The 17,759-nt window shown below is 39.9% G+C and overlaps 3 protein-coding genes across 4 annotated transcripts; 2 read left to right on the top strand and 1 right to left on the bottom strand.

The window, feature by feature from the left end:
• Positions 1-26: 26 nt before the first annotated feature.
• Positions 27-2,102, top strand: snrnp25 (small nuclear ribonucleoprotein 25). Its single transcript, XM_075453703.1, has 5 exons — positions 27-397; positions 1,264-1,354; positions 1,459-1,564; positions 1,646-1,720; positions 1,810-2,102. The coding sequence occupies exons 1-5, from the start codon at positions 182-184 to the stop codon at positions 1,865-1,867; spliced, it is 546 nt and encodes a 181-aa protein (XP_075309818.1). The 5' UTR covers positions 27-181; the 3' UTR covers positions 1,868-2,102.
• Positions 2,103-2,204: 102 nt separating this feature from the next.
• Positions 2,205-5,201, top strand: LOC142371095 (lipopolysaccharide-induced tumor necrosis factor-alpha factor homolog). Its single transcript, XM_075453702.1, has 6 exons — positions 2,205-2,364; positions 2,987-3,136; positions 3,244-3,375; positions 3,457-3,546; positions 3,697-3,844; positions 3,991-5,201. The coding sequence occupies exons 2-6, from the start codon at positions 2,995-2,997 to the stop codon at positions 4,097-4,099; spliced, it is 621 nt and encodes a 206-aa protein (XP_075309817.1). The 5' UTR covers positions 2,205-2,364; positions 2,987-2,994; the 3' UTR covers positions 4,100-5,201.
• A 744-nt stretch (positions 5,202-5,945) lies between these two features.
• mrtfbb (myocardin related transcription factor Bb) lies at positions 5,946-16,952 on the bottom strand. 2 transcript variants are annotated; one of them, XM_075453700.1, is made up of 14 exons: positions 16,765-16,952; positions 13,642-13,707; positions 12,135-12,190; positions 11,933-12,008; positions 11,547-11,708; positions 10,982-11,172; positions 10,494-10,634; positions 9,322-9,566; positions 8,876-9,011; positions 7,916-8,770; positions 7,104-7,214; positions 6,803-6,934; positions 6,658-6,718; positions 5,946-6,562 (listed from the first exon to the last, which is right to left on the bottom strand). In XM_075453700.1, exons 1-14 carry the CDS (start codon positions 16,862-16,864, stop codon positions 6,087-6,089), a joined length of 2,808 nt encoding a protein of 935 aa, XP_075309815.1. In that variant the 5' UTR covers positions 16,865-16,952; the 3' UTR covers positions 5,946-6,086. The 2 variants fall into 2 exon arrangements, with proteins under 2 accessions (XP_075309815.1, XP_075309816.1); XM_075453701.1 differs by having other exon boundaries at positions 16,780-16,952.
• Positions 16,953-17,759: the final 807 nt, after the last annotated feature.

Raw genomic sequence — 17,759 nt, 5'->3', positions numbered from 1 at the left:
TATTAACTCACGGTACCTATCCGGTATGTAATTTGTACTGTACGCACTCGTATTTGATATCTTGTAGTGAAACAGTTTAGAGTTAAAACCACTTTAAAATTGGCATACTTTTCATTTTTTGACAGAAATTTAGACAAACTGGACATCTTTACGTTTGCTGAATGATCTTGGTTTAGCATTGATGGAGGAGGAGCAGAGTCCAGGCGCCGCTGGAGGTGGAGAACACCACTTTCTGCAGGATGTGGAGGTGAAAAAGGAGAACCCCGCCGATGAGGTAGCTCCAGAAGCAGAGGAAGAAGATGAGGATTCTCTTCCGCACTCAGAAGTTCTGGATATTTTCGAGGAGGGACTCGCTCGACTTGTGCAGGACCCTTTACTCTGTGATCTGCCTATCCAGGTGTCCTGTCCCTCTAATACTTCTCTAAAGGACGCAAACAATGCAAATGCAGCGAAACTGATGTTTTTTAAGAATTTGGAATCAAAACCTTAACGAGACTGTAGAGATTAGCTTTAGTTTAGTTATAATAATATTACATTCTAAATGTAACTTTTTATGTCGACATTTTGTTGAAACGTTTGAAAGTATGTAAACATTTATTTATTATTTATAAATGTAATTTGTTTTTATTACATTTCTATGTATATTTCTATATTTTTCTACTTTCCTACAGTTACTGCGCTGAAGTCTTATTTTCCTTCATTGCAGGATTTTAACCTCAAATCTAAACCACTACCATGGCAAAACATAATTTTTGTTTTTATTCATACTTAAGGAGGGACATGTTTATTCCATGTAATTGAGCAAGTCAATATATATATTTTCAACTTTAAACTGGACTTATAGTTCTATACAAGTTACGACAGACCTGGTCATTCATAATGAAGAGATTGGTGTGTAAAGACTTCTCACTAGCACTATAAGTCGCCCACATTTGCAAGTTGTTAATTTTATAAAGTGCGAGTAAAGATGTAAAAAAACGACCACTTTATATTACTTTTTTTGTCTGAGCGCTCCAAGGAAAACAGCAAATCCTCCGAGCTGAGAAGGTGGAACCACTATTGTTGAACATTTTCATAGAGATGACTTGAGAAGCATTTATTGACTTGAAGCATTTAAATCTCTTAATCGGTCGTCTCGCCTGGTCTGACGAGGCTTGTATACGTTGGTAGATCTGAAAGACACGATGAATTTATGTGATGATCGCAGGCATTAAGGTGTCAAATGGAAAGTTTTCTGAATCTGGATAGTCTGTTTTTCTTCAGGTGACTTTGGAAGAGGTGAATTCTCAGATTGCTTTGGAGTATGGTCAAGCAATGACTGTGAAGGTTGTAAAGGCAGATGGTGAAATCATGCGTAAGTGTTGAGATTTTTTTTCTTCTGTTTTTGGTCCCATTATTATTATTACTAATAAATTTGTCAACATTTTACAATAGCACTGTTTTAAAACTCTCATTCAGCCATAGTAGTGGTGCAAAATGCCACTGTCCTTGATCTGAAGAAGGCCATTTGTAGATTCATGGAGCTGAAACAGCAACGAGAAGGCGGAGTGAAACATGTCAGCTGGTAAGAACATTTACAAACGCGGGAACGTAGAATAGGTGTCGAATATTATCACATTGCTGTTCCTCTTTCTTTTTTCCTAAGGAGATATGTTTGGAGAACTTATCACCTAGTATTTCAGGGCGAGAAGCTTGAAGATGACACAATGAGGCTCAAAGAGTAAGTATAAGCGCTTAATGTTGCAGTTTTAATATCAACTCTTACTATTTTTACCTCACTTTGGGTGTTTTTTTTTAATATCTTTTCAGTTACGGCATTAGGAACAGAGACGAGGTGACGTTCATGAAGAGACTCAGGAAGAAGTGACGCAGCTACATCATGACCCCCCCCCCCCCCCCCACCATTTTCTAAATAGTGTATCAGTTTTACCAGTCTTGTTGTTGACTTAAACTTGATCTAGTAATGACTTGTTCAGGGCAGCTTTGTCATGAACATTTCCTGAACGAAGATCTTTCTAAAAACATTCTCTTTTTTTCTTTATTTAACGTGCTTCCTATTCAAGATCTTACATGTAAATAAAAAGCCTGAATGATTTATTTTACTCCCATCTGACTGATTTTCTTTTTTTAACAATAATGTGAAATATTTAAGACGTATCAGCATTCGTATTTTAGATCTAGATCTCTGTGTTTTATTCGAGCTTCCACCCCACCAACAGCATTCAGTAGCACTTCCCAAAGAGGGCAGTTATAAAAGCAGCCAATGATTTGAATATTTCCTGGCAAACATGAACAGTATTCTCTTGTTCCGCTTTAATGAATGTTGTCTGTAAAGGATACGGCAGCGGGAGCTGAAGAAGTCAGGTAATACAAGCATTTTGATCTGCGATAGAGTGTCTTATCGCGGCTTTATGAAGTTAATCATTGAGATGTTGTAGTAACGATGCTAGAACAGTGCAGATATGTTCACTGTTGTGGTATGTTTCTGGGTCATTATGAAGTACTCACAAATGTTTGAACAGAGTCTATCTCTTTATGTTTAATTTTTGAGGAAAGTTAATGATTAACTTATGCAAGCTTATTTCTACAAAACCAACTTCAGCAGAGCACTTCTTCCTTTTGTTTTACTGTCTGTCTGAAAACTTGAGTCTGGTTGTTATACCTAGAGACAGGAGGTACAACAGATACATGGACTGCCACTTCACATTATCCCACCCAGCTTTAAGAGAAAAGAAAATGCCACATGATCACTTTGAATCTGTAAATATTTGTCCAAAACATGAAGTTCTGGACTTATATTTTAGAAAAAACGTATATTCAAATTTAGTGGCATTGTTTGTCTTTTGTAAAATTAGTTAGGTGTGTTTGCACAAGTGTTTTACATACCAAACATGTATAAATGTGCAGTAAACATGGTCTAAGATGTCAGCCATAGCTGTATGAAAACAATCAAAGGTTTTGTTCTGCTTGACTTCTGACTTTTCAGCTGATGTCATGGCTTCTTCAGAGAGCGAGCTGAAGAAAATATCTACAGATTTGAATTATATTTCACTTAAGGTGCAACAACTTGAAGAAAGGAGGAAAATTTTGTGCATATTTTTGGAATTGCGGGAACGTGCTGAGTTCGGACAAACAGGTGACATGAAAGAGGTCGCTTTAGAAGTTCTTTTAATCTCATAGATAGTAAGTCTATCCTTATTTATGACCCGTTTGTATATTCTGTAATCTAATTTTTACTATCAGAGGAAGCAGCCGCCCATCAGCAAGAGATTAACAACATTGACAACAAACTGAAAGAACTCAGGGAAAAGAAGGCTGAACTCCAAATAAACTATGACAGCCACTTGAAGGCCAAAGAAAAACACAAGGAGAAAGGTTGGTCCAAAAGTTTTGTACTCACAGATCATTACTCCATCATATTTAAGTCATTTAACCACATGTCTTTCTCTTTGTTAGAGACCATCAATACAGATCAGGGGGTGATATCTAATCCTTCTCAAAGTGGCACAAATATTTTCTACGTTGAGCCCCCACCTTCCTTCTCTGGTAAGCTGGCAATCCACACAACGAAAGACAAATTAGCATGAATTACAAGGTTTTCACAAAATACATTGTCAAATCTGATGGGACAGGATGCAGATGTCTGGGTGTAATTCAAAGAACATGTTTCAACTTGTACATGTCCTCCCCCCGCAGCCCCCTCAGTGATCCTGGATGTGGAGAAACTTCCACCACATCCATGCAGGACACAATGCCCAGATTGTCGGGAGTTTGTCGAGACAGAGACTTTTACTTCTATAAGCAGCGTGACCTGGCTGATGTGTGTCATTTTAGCTATGCTTGGGTACGATCTTCACCCCTCCCATTTGTGGGCTGGCGAAACATATTTGCCTTCTCATACAATCAGACCTTGTTGTACCTGTTTGTGCTTGTGCAGCCGCTTCCAACTTTGTTGTCATTTCCTTCCTCCTTTCCTTTTATGTTTTGCAGCTGCGTGGCCGGTTGTTGCCTCATTCCTTTTTGCGTGGATGCGCTCAAGTCCACTACACACAGATGTCCAAAGTGTCGAACAAAACTCGCAACCATCAAAAGACTCTGAAAAAAAAAGGCAGTGAAAGACTGAAGTTTTGATTCAGAAGACATTGGACATCCAGTTAATGGTGATATGGAAACTGAGCAGAGATTCTCTGCTGAGGCTTCAGTTCATTTTAATGTCAGTCTTTAATTTTGCAGGCTGTACCATTGACTAAGGACTCTTGTTTGTCAACTGAGGATAGCATTTGGATGCTATTTCATCGGTTTTAACAGAGCAAATACAGCAGAGACGTGGTGTTTGCCTGTATGTATATGTGCATTATATTAGATTTAACTGAGTTTTTCCAGAATCATTTATCAGAATTATTATAGATACACTGATTTTCCTACAATCTGTGACACTGTTAAAATTATATAAACATTTTGTTCTCCTAGATTCAGAAATGTGATGAGCTGTTTGTTCAACAAAACTACTAACTACAAATGTTCATTGTACATCTTTATTGACATTTTTTTAAGTGTGTGTGGCGATGCTCAAAGGCTGATTACGAAATCCCAAGTAGTTTCCATATTTGCAAAACACCACATTTGCATAAAACATAACAAATAGACTGTGTAAATAGCATACAAACTATGCATTATAATGTCTTTGGTGTTGCATTATACTAGTATAGTAAAGAAAAAATATTTCTCATTCCAGCACATAACCCTTATATAAGGTGAAAAATAAAAAAGTTATCATCTTTTAAGACCTTTTCACTACATTTCCTTTAACATTCAAGAGATTCTGCAGGTGACATTCCAAACTGAACGTGAAAATATAATGAATAACCGATGCCTACACTGACTTTACACCCAAACACAGAGAGAAAATTACCTAATGGCAGTGCATTATGTTGTGCATATTTTTTTCTTTGACCATGAGTGCTATTTTCTTTTGCAAAAAATGTATATTTTGTTAGAACGGAGAGGAAAGATTTTGTTTTCTGAAGCCAAATAAGATGCAGCCAGCAGATGTCACTAACACACATTAAGTCATTTAATCTTGAATTGTGTGTTGTGCTAGATTATGTTTATTGTTTTTGTGCAGGTTGTGTGTGTGAATCTGTTCTCAATCTCTAATGTTGTGTATAGAGGTCATGAGATGTTTGTGATTACTGAGTAAACTGCCAAAATAAAATAAAAAATGTTTTTAAAAAAAACACGTACGAGCCCTTCAAAAGTCAGGCTGCCAGACTTTAAAGCAGTAAATTATATTAAATAATGCACAACAGAAGTGAGAAGTTTTCCTCAACTGTGGGTTAGCATTGTCTTGTTTAAGCTCGTGGGAATATTGATTTTTTCCAGAAAGCATGTTTCACATCGTGTACAGATGTTTGCAGAGTTACAGAAATGGTTGATAGATGAAAACATGTTTATGGAGAATTTTGTTATACAAACGGGCTGAATTGGTCAGTGGTGCTGTGCCTTGTGCTGTTGAGCCTCTCAGAATTGCACTCCATCTTCAGAACATCTGATTTATGCTGCACGGTTTGCATACACAACAGGTACATGTGGCCATGTGGGTTTGGAATCTGTTATTATAGTGATAATCATGCCAAGGCATGGCAGTAAACAACCTAACAGCCCTTAGCTATTTCCAGTGTTTTTTTCTGCCCTGCCTACTGACACCATGTTGAGAGCCATGTTCCATATTCACTGAGACTGGAAGACAAAGAGAAATCAATAACATGTGAAAAGACTGATAGGACATAACTTGAAATAAAATATTTAAAGTAACTTCCACTTTTAGCTCAACCTGCAAGCACCAGTACCTCTTAATTTACAAAATTGTGTCTCCATTGACAATCAAGGTGTATAAAGACCTCAAAGTGAGCCCTTCAGCAACGATACTGACATTTCACGACCAGTTTGTTATCGAGCTGATTTATTTAGCCAAAAAAGCGGAACGGAGCCACTAAAATGCCCAACAACTCTTATTGTCTCGTGGAAACAGAAATTAAATTGGAATGAAATTGCCTTGTACATGTAAGAATTGACCTTTATAGGACTCAGTCCCAGTTTAAATGAAGCTCATGAGAGTCCAGGAATTCAGAGGAGAAGACGCCCACTGGCATTGACAAATCCAAAGGGTTAACCCCCTCTGCTGGCACAGAAAGAGTAAGGTCCAGCCAATCCATATTTTCCAAGGAGGCGTTTTGGAGGTTCAGAGCAGAAGGTGGCGTGCTTTCATTGAAGTCCACCTCCATAGTGACCACAGGTGAGATTAAGTCTTCCATCAGTTTCAGTTCCTGTGGCTCAATGTCAGTGACAAGCGTGCCGTCCAAAAGAGTTTCCAGCTGGTTGTCCGAGGTCAGGGCTGCCAAGCTGTTGGCTGGGTTGAGTGTTGCAGAAGGCAGCTGGCCCACTTGTACTAATCGTGGCGGGCGGGACAAAGCTGTGTTGATGGGAAGGGTGGTTACATTGGCTGTCACAGGGAGAGGTTTGTCCAGGCTGGGAGGATCCTGCCTGATGAAAGGTGAGATCTCTGAAAAAACAATAGCACATATAAAGAGAGTAAAAACATCCTTAGTGCTTTATCTTCCAAGTTACTGGTGCCAAAATGAATGCAATATTCCTCACCACCGCTCTCGATCAGCACATCAAACAGGTCATCCATCTGCTGGTTAGATCCAGTAGGACCCTGCAAAGAAAGAAAAAAAAAAAGAGAATTGTTTAAATAAAGAAATTTTGAAAGAATATACTTTGATCTTTATTAAAGCTTCACCTGAGGAGCTGCCAATATGCTGCGTGTCTGTTTAACTGCATCCTCATAGCGGGGTGGGTCTTTACTCTTAGACACATGGTTTGTGAATTTTGTCTGCGGCAAAATCACAGGGGGCTGGCTGGAACAGGGAGACTGTTTAACAGAAAAAGACAACAATCCCATGAACTAAATAAAAACAGGAAGCATCTGATACAAACCATCATGTGAACACTGCTGACAGATAAGTCAGTAAACACTGGGGAAATAGTAATTCCAAAGGGATTTGCAGAAAAACTGACGAGACACTGGAATTGTCCTCTACCTTTTTTCCAGGTCCCTGTGGGACAGCTTGGTTAGAGGAGGCTCCTGTGGCACATCCACTCGCCGGGAATGTGTTTAGTAAGCTTTGTACCTTGGCATCCATACTCCACGTCTGCAGAGAAAATGAGGTGAGGTAAAGTAAGATGCTTTTACCTACAGCTCACACAGAGAAAAGTAGCGAATGGTAAAAGATTCACTGTGGAAGTCACTTTAGAGGAAGTGAAACAGAGGTGAAGCTATGAATTTTAGAGACTGAAAAGAAGGCTGCTTTGGATCACTTGCTTTGGGTCCTTAGATTCTACATGTTGCTGGTGTAGTTGCAGTGCTGTGCAGTCTAACTCATGAATGCTGTATTTGATCGGCTGCTTGTTGGGCTCACAGCTGAGGATTGACAGAGGGCAGCGAGGGCAGTTTGGTCAACCCTCACTCACCGCCTGCTCCACATAGCCATGTTTTCACTTCTTTTGATGCAAATAGGAAAAGATTTCATCACTCAGTTAAAGGGAGTTATTACTGTGGCAACACACAAGACACATTACCCATAGAGCACAGAAAATGATTGTTAAATGTGACGTGATATATTAAGCAGTGCTATTAAAAATGTGGGTTTTTAACAACAAAAAATGTATGGGAGGGAAACTTACTTTGTATTTACATTACATGAAACAGAATTTATGATTCCAGATGAAAACATATTTCACATAACATAAGTTTGTACAAGGGATACATAACCACCTCAAAGTCACTGCTGATAGTGATGACAAATAAGGAGACAGACTGAATCAGTTTGTGCACGCAGTTAAGTTTTCTTACCTTTTGCTGGGGTTGCGTGCTGCACGCTTGCTGTAATGCTGTTGAGACCTCTATTTTCTGTGGCATCTGTCCAGAGGTCTGGATGTGACCTGGAGCTGTGCTGCTAACAGAAGTATGTAATTCAATGCCTTTGGCAGGGAGCTCCACAGTGACTGTTGAGGCAGGAAGGGATATGGGCAGAAGGATCTGAACTCCAGGCTGGACAGACTGCAGCGTTTCAGGCGATGTGACGGTCTGATGACTGATGGTGAACTGTTTCTGATCTGCAGAGTCTTCCTGTTTCACCAACACTGGCAGACGAGGAGAGCTGCAGTTTGACAGGGTGCCGTTTTCTTCTTTAACCTGAATCGCAACCAGGGGATTAAGTTGTGGCAGAGAATCTGCCTGCTGACTTCTTTTCTCCACCTCTAGTTGCATCTTCAGTTTCTCCACCAGCCTCTGCTCCTGCTCCAGCTTCCTCATCAGCTCCTTAATCTGACGCTCCTTCTCATGCAGACGCTTGTCCCTTTCAGAGTCCTTCTCATTGGACTTTGTCTCTGTGTGACACTCCTCATGTGGTGCTTTATGTGAAGGGCTAATGCACGGAGCGGCATGATTTGGAGTATTTGAAATAAATTTTGCTGGACTGTCTATTATATTATTGTCTTCAATTCCCAGAGTGGACACTTTGGAAGCTATAATGGAAACAGGAGGTGTTAACTTTATATTTTCGGACTGTGAGGCCGCTTTCTCCATGACACCAACACTTTGGATGTTAGCCCCCTCCTGAAATATCTTTAGTCTCTCTATTAAATCTGTCTTAGTCCCAGAAACAGGCAAAGACCGGAGTTTTAGTTCCATTTTCAGCTCAGCAACCTGTAAAGATAAGAAATTATAAATCCCCTCTCAAAACTGTTCACTTCTGCAGCATTCATCCAGTTGACATAATAAGACACAGGTTCACAGGTAGCAATATGTTACCTTCATCTCATCCAGATTAGCTGGTAAGTGATCAGGTTTGCTGGTTGTCTGAGTGTGGTGGAATTGCACAGGGGCAGACGGACTGTTTCCTCTCAGAACAACAGCTGAACAGCTGGTTTGTGCCTCAGTCGTCGATCTGTTGTTTTAAGACGAGAAGAAAAGGGAGTGGAGATGTAAGAGAGAATCATTCATCCATTTTTCACAATCAGATGCCTCTGTAGGAAGCTCAGGGCAGGAAATGCGAAGTAATTGAGACTGAAAGCAGCTGTCGCTACACAGTTATAGAAAAAATAACTACGTGCTGATTGGATCTGTTGAAAAGCTAAATCTGGACAGTAATCTCTCAAAGAAAGTAACATTTACACTGTTGGGTGATCATAGCAATGTGGATGAGAAATAAAATCTCTGTGATTGAGGAAAGCTTGTGTTGGCGACTGTTGTCATACTTGTGGGTGGTAGGTACGACGGCCTGGAAGTTGTACTGCTGTTGCTGGCTTAGGATCTGGAGCTGCAAGAACTGCTGCTGTTGCTGAAGGAGACGGGCATAAGAGGAGTCCATTGAAACTTCACTGAGGTCTTGCTTCTGGTCGGGGGGAATGTACTGATGGTACTTCAACTTTTTCACCCGAGGCTTGGTCTCTTTGCTCTTTTTGCTGCGGCTTTTGTCAGCGGGTAGCTTAGCCAAACTTTGCTGCAGAGCACATCAGAGAAAAGTAGCATGTAAAGCTGGAGAAAACCATCTGGAGGATATTCAATCCCTGTTAGTGAGCTCTGTCCAGTTTATTGGGGAATACAGTTTGCATTGCCAATGCCAACACTGCAAGACTTGGAACTGATACCGTCTTTTTTTATAGCTTTAAGCATTACGGTGGAACATTGTTCTGACACCCGATGAGAACGACAGGATAAGGAAACGGGTAGTGGAAATATGAGCCTTATTGTTTTACCACCTGCAATTACAGGATGTAGTATACAGGGAAATGGCTTGGCATCAGGTTCGACTGTAGCTGCAAAACCAGAAACTCAGGCTAGATTAAATAAGCATGAAGCCTTTAGTTTGTCAAATTCATGCCCCTATCATATTCCAAAGGAGGGAGAGTTTATTTCATGCTCAGAGTGTAACTGGATTATGATAAATATGTGAGTTATTGCTTTACTCCTGTTCTTTATTTTTGGCTTACGTTTTATGGAGCCTGAATGAGGAAGGCCAGTCTGTTATTTGACCCTTCTGGAAGATAAATGGCTGGCACAAATGTAAGTCCCTGTATGTGTAAAATAAGTTTATGACTCGGCCGCTCTTTGACCTGCATTTGACTTGGCTGAAAGCTGACTCTTCATCAACATCTAAATCAATATGACTTTCAGTATGACAAAAAACAGACGTTGACATTGTATCTCTTATCACATTTCCAAAGGAAACAAGCAAAGACACAAATCACACAGTGAATTACTCAGAGACAGAGATCTCAGTACCAGAGGTCAGAGTCATTAGAGCCGGTCAAGAAGTAAATTCACTCATCTTCAGAAAAAGACATATATATATTCTTTCTTTAGGTTTAAGAAAACTTTAAAATTGTCTTAGGCCAAAACTTGGCACAGATAAAAACAAAACAACAACCTTCATAAGAACTGGCCCCAATGAAGTGCTGGGCACCAGAGAGCTGTTGGGCTGATGTGCCTGCTGGTTGCTCTGTTGCTTGGTGGTGGTAATGAGGTTGACTCCATCTGATGTAGACTGTGAGCTGAGTGTTGAGGAGTGCTGAGAAAAACAAAGAGAGAGATCAGGAATCACATAATCCACTCATTTAGTACAGTAAAGCTGCAACGTCTGTTGACTATCATTCCATGAAAGAAAGGCGCCTCAGCTGGAATAACATAACCAAACAGTGCGTTGTGAGACACTCAGAAAATGAAGAAAGTTTGTACAGTGTGTGTGCAAATAGTAGATAAAGTCTAATTATGGAACAAAATCGTAATTTTCCCCTATAAAAAGGACATGATTAACTGAATTAGTATAACACAAAACTTCACAACATGCTCATTTTAAAACTGCTTCATCCAAGAAGGCCACTTCTACAAATGAACTGCTTCGAGGCATTGATGTACCTGTGAAGGGGTGCTCAAGTTAGGGGAAGTGTAAGTGACCTCAGTTCCTCCACACTCCTGTGGGGAGGCCAGTGTGGAGCAGGGAGATTCTTGGCTGGCAGGATGTTGGGGCGATAATGCATCACTGCTGTCCTCATCGAAGTTATAAACATCTGAGGGATGTGGTGTCTTACAATGATCTGCCTTACTGCCTGCAGGACCAGCATCAGTAACAACAAAGCATGTGTTATTAGGTATTTCAAGGATAAAAAGAAATGAGAAATGAAGCAACTGTAAGACTGACTTTTGGCTCCACTGACATAAAGAGATTTGATATTTTGTCTTTGCAACATTTTAACTTTGTGCGTTAGCATCTAACATTTGCTGATTAGCTCTAAGTGCAGCTTAGTTACCTGTTCCTACCATCTGTTGTTGCCCTCCATCAAACTTCAAACATCAGACCTTTGTCATGAACTAAAGTGTAATCAAAGTAATCCTGGATGAAACTGTGCCTGATGCATTGCTGTGCTGGATTGAGTTATCACTGTTAGTTTTGAAATGATGAGTAAAGCTGATGAACATCTACCATTTTCGAGGTCTTCAACACCAGAGTCAACAGGCAGGATTTTCTTCTCAACTAGCTCCATAGGTCCAGGCCGCTGGGCAATTTTCTCATTGAGATCATCAGCCAGTCTGGCTCTCTTCAGCCTCATCTGTGTGGCCTGCAGGGAGGGCTCCGCCTGTGTTTCTGATAAACACAAAGATGATGTTCACCTATGATCTGGCCAGTATCAGTCTGTCTCTGGACTGGTTTGTCACTGTGACTCATAGCAGGCTCAGCCAGACCTCAGCCACAAAAACATTTATGTGATTATAGGTTGCTAAACAATTAGTGCAGATATATGAATAAGTATCTTACTCATCTCACTTATCAAGACACTATCACCCACTAAGAACACACAGGAGGATTACCTTTTAGGATGTGCAAACGGACCAGTTCGGAGCGCTGCGGCCTGCTGCAGAGTTTGTGCTTTAAGAAGTTCCCAGTCTGTTAAATATTAAATAATAATAATATAATTTTAAATAATATCCCAGTCTTCAGCTAAATATTATGGGGACATCATTTGGAGGTAGATTAAGACATTCTTGGTTGGCTGTAAGGTTGAAAACTTACCCTGGCTCTCTCCAGGTTGCGAATCTTCTCATGAAAGGTAGTTGGTGTTTTTAGAGCTGGGAAAAGATAAATACGTTTATAGTTATTTTTCTTTTTTTTTTCAAGAAAACTTAAAACTTAATCATTTACATCCTTCTTCTCGTTTTTTTGGGGTGAAAGGGCATTGACACAGCAAGCCACAGTAGCAAATATGCTAAAACCAGTACATACTTATACCAAATACACACATTTTCCACAACATATTCTCCTTTTAACAGATTTTTGGTATTTGAGAGACAGTTTAAGGTTGTCAAATTGTTTACTCAAACATACAAGAAAGACACAATCATCTATTTTGACATTCAGACACAGTATGAAATCAAACACACGAAAAATGCACATTATAGAGTTGCAAACATAAATTTGCTTGAAGGAGGATCGAAAAAAAGAAATTAGATTATTTGTTTTCCAATTTATAAATCAACATAATAATTAACTTAATTGAAACAGTTGTAATATACTTATGCTGAATATTAACAACAACTCAATAGCAGTCTATATTTCATGTTATCATAGTCGCATTTTTGCTTTGATGGTCTGTATGAAAGTTGCATTCAAAAACAGGAGCTCATGGGATTTAAACAGGAAGCACCAGGTCTACTGACTCAAACAAAGAGATTGTTCAGTGCAGTGACTTACTCTTTGATCACTCAGAATACACTCACTCTGCTTTAGTTGAGGTCTGGCTCACAAACTAGTCACCTTTGATATAATGGCCTTGTTTAGTTTAAGGACACACCAGCCGGGGGGGGCGCTCCAAGGAGTGTGTCAGAGGAGCAAAGCAAAACATTCCTGCTTATTACTTTAAGTTCACTGCATACCTATCATGAGCCTATAACTGTAGCAGCAACAGAGTGCTGTTGTGGAGAATGTCCTGGGAGGTTTGTGTGCAAGGTACGCTTGGCCAGGCCACGTAGGGAGCGGGTGACCTCCTCTGCCATCCCAGAAACTGACTCATGTGGCTTTGTGGAGCCGGAGAAGAGCAGAAAACATGTCCACACGAGGCTTCTCAGCACAGAGCAGGAGAAGACGAGGACATATGTCACTTTCTGACACTTTTTTCACAGATGTCAGCAGGATTTTGTCACAGTTTAAGCTTGTCCTTTAGTTGCTTTACTCTTAAACAAAATGTTCACGCTAGGAAGGGAGTTAAGGAACTGAGTCTGATCCACTTTTGCCACATCAAAGGACGATGTTAAAGAACAGCTTGCATTTGCAGATCTGAGAATATTTTTTCATCATGATTATGATTACAATGACTTAACTACTGCCGTTCAATAAATGTCTTCAATAAATGTGCAGAGGCAGTGCAGATATGAATGAAAAAAAAGGGTATGATTTATATTTTTGTATTATCAGTTTTATCATTGGTTTATTTTTGTTTTTTGTCATTTCTACAATAACAACCAATTAATCAAATCTATGAGGAGAAATGTATAAGAGTTGTACTTATAATATAAATACTCACGCGGCATGATACCTTGCTCCACAAGCTGCTCCCGAGTTCTCCTCTGCTGCAGACAGAGCTGGAGAACTATGAGAGAGCAGAGACACAGAGATCAGAGTTAAACATTTACCATTCAGAACCAACTTAGCTGAGTTACCCCACAACCATTAAAACTATGAAACCTGCAGGACTTCAAACAAAGCAAAAATATTGATCATTTCTCAACCAATATGCATCTCTGAAGGTCTAACAGTAAGCGCTGCTTAAGTCTGCCACCACTGCTCACCACCACAGACATTCTATCCACTTCCTGTATGGCTTGCTGGGGTTGTCAGGGGTACCACAATTTACCCCAAACAGCATGATTGACCAAGAGCCCCCCTAAAGAGAGGAAAAATCCTTGTAGGTTGCAAATGCTCTGAGAAAAAGGTAACTACAGAGCAGAATGCAAACATGAAAAAGAGGGATTAATGTCAGGACAGCTGTCACGAAAACTGAGCAAAACTGGTTTTAGTCAAGTCAGTCGTGTCCATTTAATAAATTGTTTTTAAAACCTAATCTCGTTTTGGATGGATGAGCAGTGATCAGTTATGTTTCTGTGAAACATCAAAGGCATGACTATCTTCCAGAAAAAAAATGTTGAGTCTTGCATCTGAGCACCACATACAGTACTCGGATGGCCCTCTGTGTTATTTTCCCAAAAATGTAAACTGTAGTAAGATCCCAGTTTAAACATTTATAAACAAGTGAGCGTGGACATGTTGTTTCAGTACACTAACACAGGCCAGTGCAGTAAAAGAAAAAAAGAGTTTGAGGACAAGGCTATAGGTGACGGTGACGAGTGAGAAAGTGGCATGAGGTACAAGAGCCCCTTATCGTCACCACTGCAAAGAAGCAAAGCAAGCTTAGCTAGATTTACCCAGGGGCTTGGGGGAAAACAGCTCCCACTCACACACAAATGCAGACCTGCTCAACTCTCCTGGGAAAGGCGCTGCGTCTGAACAGGCCTCTGTGACTCACTGGAGCAAAAATAAACTGGGCAGCTGTGAGAACAAGGCCTGGGAACCATGAAATTTGGGGTTAGTTAAGGGGGTGGGATCTCTAGTTGTATGTAGAGTCAAAGGGATGTCCATGGGCTTCGACTGGTGGGCAAGGGAACGCAGAGTGACAAGAGCTGAGGCAAAGGGTGGAAGGCTGAGTCTACTCTCACAGCCCATCAACTCCAGAACAGAGAACATAGTGTGCCTGCTCCGCCCGCTGTGCTTACTATGACAAACTCAGGCCATGGGGGGTTATGGTTTGCCCACGAATGATTATACCTGGAGATTATAAAAAGCCGCCATCGGTTTGTCTCAATATTTACATCCAATGCAACTTGGAGAAAATGCCAGTAGCAAGAAAATTTCTGAGTGCATACTACATAACATAACAATAACACCAAAAGCTGCCGTCCAGCACCAGGAGAGAATGCAGGGTTTAATTTGAACATCACTATGGGGGTACAGCTCATGCCCGGGGTCCTCCTCATCACTTTGTGTCATCTTATGTTCTGCCTGAACCCTGGCTAACCTTTCTGTGATGCAAACTGGCTCCGTACTCCTGCTCACCAGCAAAGCATAAACAGAGGTTATGGAGAAACACAGAGAGGGAGCTCTGCTGGAATCCTTGTCTACTGATGTAATCTCTAATCTCAGACTCATGTTGTTCTCAGCAAATCATCCCTGGAGGTCTCCATCAGTCTTTTTATTTGACTTTGACTTTTTCTTTTCTTTTTTTTATTAAACTGTTCAAGAAAAAATCTGGTGCTGGCTGGACCAAGCTGAATTTAGTCTAGAAACAGACTGATGCTGAGTTATGTTGACTTTACTGTTATAAATACCAAAGACTCTAAATATTTTAGCAAAGATTCAGGAATTTATAATCATAGACAGAGTAAGGCATGAATAATTAGAATGTATTAGTTTTACTCAATTGTCTACTTGGCTTCAATTGAACTGAAATATTTTGTATCATATTGTAAAAAGAAATAAAGACAAGATGATTCAATCAGTTCTCGTTGACCACAGATGATTTAAAAACATATTTCAACCAACAAAGAAAGACAGTTAGTGTTGACAGGTAAGCAATCGACTTCTGGTTTGAAATGTTTCCAAACTAAAACCTAATGTTATCCCACCCACATTTCAGCACTACAAATCAAATCCTTTTAATGGGAAGGAGAGAGGATACATCTGTTCAACTCATCATATGATTGGGAAATCAAGCTAGTCTTTCATACGACTGAAATTGTGCTGATTGGTAATATTTCTTGTCAAAATCAAAATAACATAAAGTAAGAACACATTCAAAGGGGTGAGAAAACACATTTGTTCTCCTCCCTGTGAGGGTGGGTGTGTCTTCCAACTCTGTGACAAAGTGGCATACAGACATTGTTATGTCCTAAATATTTATTCATGAATTTGAGTGTCACATGTACACATTTGCCATGATATCATGATATATCAGGTTGAGCTCTTGCTTATGTTTAGTATAACAAACTATTGTAGTTTGAGCATGATTCATCCTCTAACAACAGTGCAACCAAATTTTGGACACTATCACACAGATTGCATCTCTACATGTAGGTGAGGCACCACAAAACCTTCAGTGATAAACAAATATTTGCCTCACAGGTTTTATAGCTGAACCACAATCTAGCATAGAAGCTAAACACCAGTAACAAGTAACAGCCCTGCTCTGATGTGTTTTATTACTTAAGGCCTAATCTAAGCAAAGTCATTTGCTGCTCTTGAATGCAAACAAGGAAGATTAAAATATGCAAATAATGACCAGAATCTTGATCTGCGGCATATATGACTATTACACTTAAATTGAAAGACGCTCATTGTGTGCAGAAATAGTCATGCTTATATCATGTGACAGAAGACAAAATATTGCGTTCCAAAGAGTGTTAATAAAAACACAAGAAATGGAAACTGATTTTACATTTTTCTTTTGTGAAAGTTTAGTTTCTTGTAAGGATTATACTTTCAGCGCCCTGCTGAAAGCAAAGGTAAAAATAACGTTTGGGTTATAATGTCTTAAACACAACAGGAATACAAGGAAGAAATTATAGGTACAATACGTTATAGAAAGAAGAAGCACCTGATTTGAATTTACCCCTGCAGATGGAAGGGGTCTCCACATCAAGGCAGGCCATAGAGGACAGTGATGGTTTGCTTGGTGGCCAGATCTGGAGTCCCATGGATTGATGAGGCCAGTGGAGCTCACGGACAGGGAGAAAAGACCCAGCTCTGAGCGAACAACAGCTGGCTCGCTGTCTCTCTGCCTCTCTGCTGGCTTCAGCAGGGAAAGTTTGTGTGTGTAAGAATGTGTGAGTGCGCAGTGCACGTCAGGAGGAGGGAACAAAGTGCTGCTAATATTAACCCTAGCCTGGTCACTCTGCTCTGCTCACTGAGGACGACAGCAGAAAACCACATGGAACTTTTAATTATTTTGTAAATATAATAAAAGTCAGCGTTTCCTGTTGGAAACTCAGCAGGGGACCAAATCATTTACTGGTACCCAACAGAAAGCTGATCAGAACAAGCTGTATGGAATTTAACTTGCGCAAATCTCCATGAGAAAAGGCGTGTGTTTTGTGTTTGGAAATTTCTGTTGCATTAAATAACAATGACAAGAACACTCACTCTAAGTCCTAAGATACAAGGAAGCGTACTTTCAAGAATTTTTGAATCATCGAATTTAAGTTTTTTTTACATGTACACTGTATTTTATTTTTGCTTTCCATTTCTACACCGTTGAATTATAGGTAATAACAGTTTCATTTGAGCTATTCTACTGAAGTGAATACGTGTTTGTGTGTAGAGGAAAAATGACTCATTCATTTATGTGATCATTTATCTAAAAATGTGATGTGAAAACAACAAAAAATGTAAGAGGGAACAATGACAAACAAACGAAGCAATGGCTCAACCAAAAATATGCTTAGTCTTGGCTCTATTGGCTGGATGCCAACTGTGACTACAAACACACTAACAGGAAATGAGATAAAAGAGAATTACAGTAATTGTGGTAAGTTCCGTGTGTCTAATGGATCAAGACAGACTTAGAGCACTGGAAGGAGCATATACACAGAG

This window comes from Odontesthes bonariensis, chromosome 21, assembly GCF_027942865.1.
Source record: "Odontesthes bonariensis isolate fOdoBon6 chromosome 21, fOdoBon6.hap1, whole genome shotgun sequence".
NCBI classification, from domain to species: Eukaryota; Metazoa; Chordata; class Actinopteri; order Atheriniformes; family Atherinopsidae; genus Odontesthes; species Odontesthes bonariensis.
The sequence above is the reverse complement of the archived record's forward strand: the minus strand, read 5'-3'. Positions and strand labels throughout refer to the sequence as shown.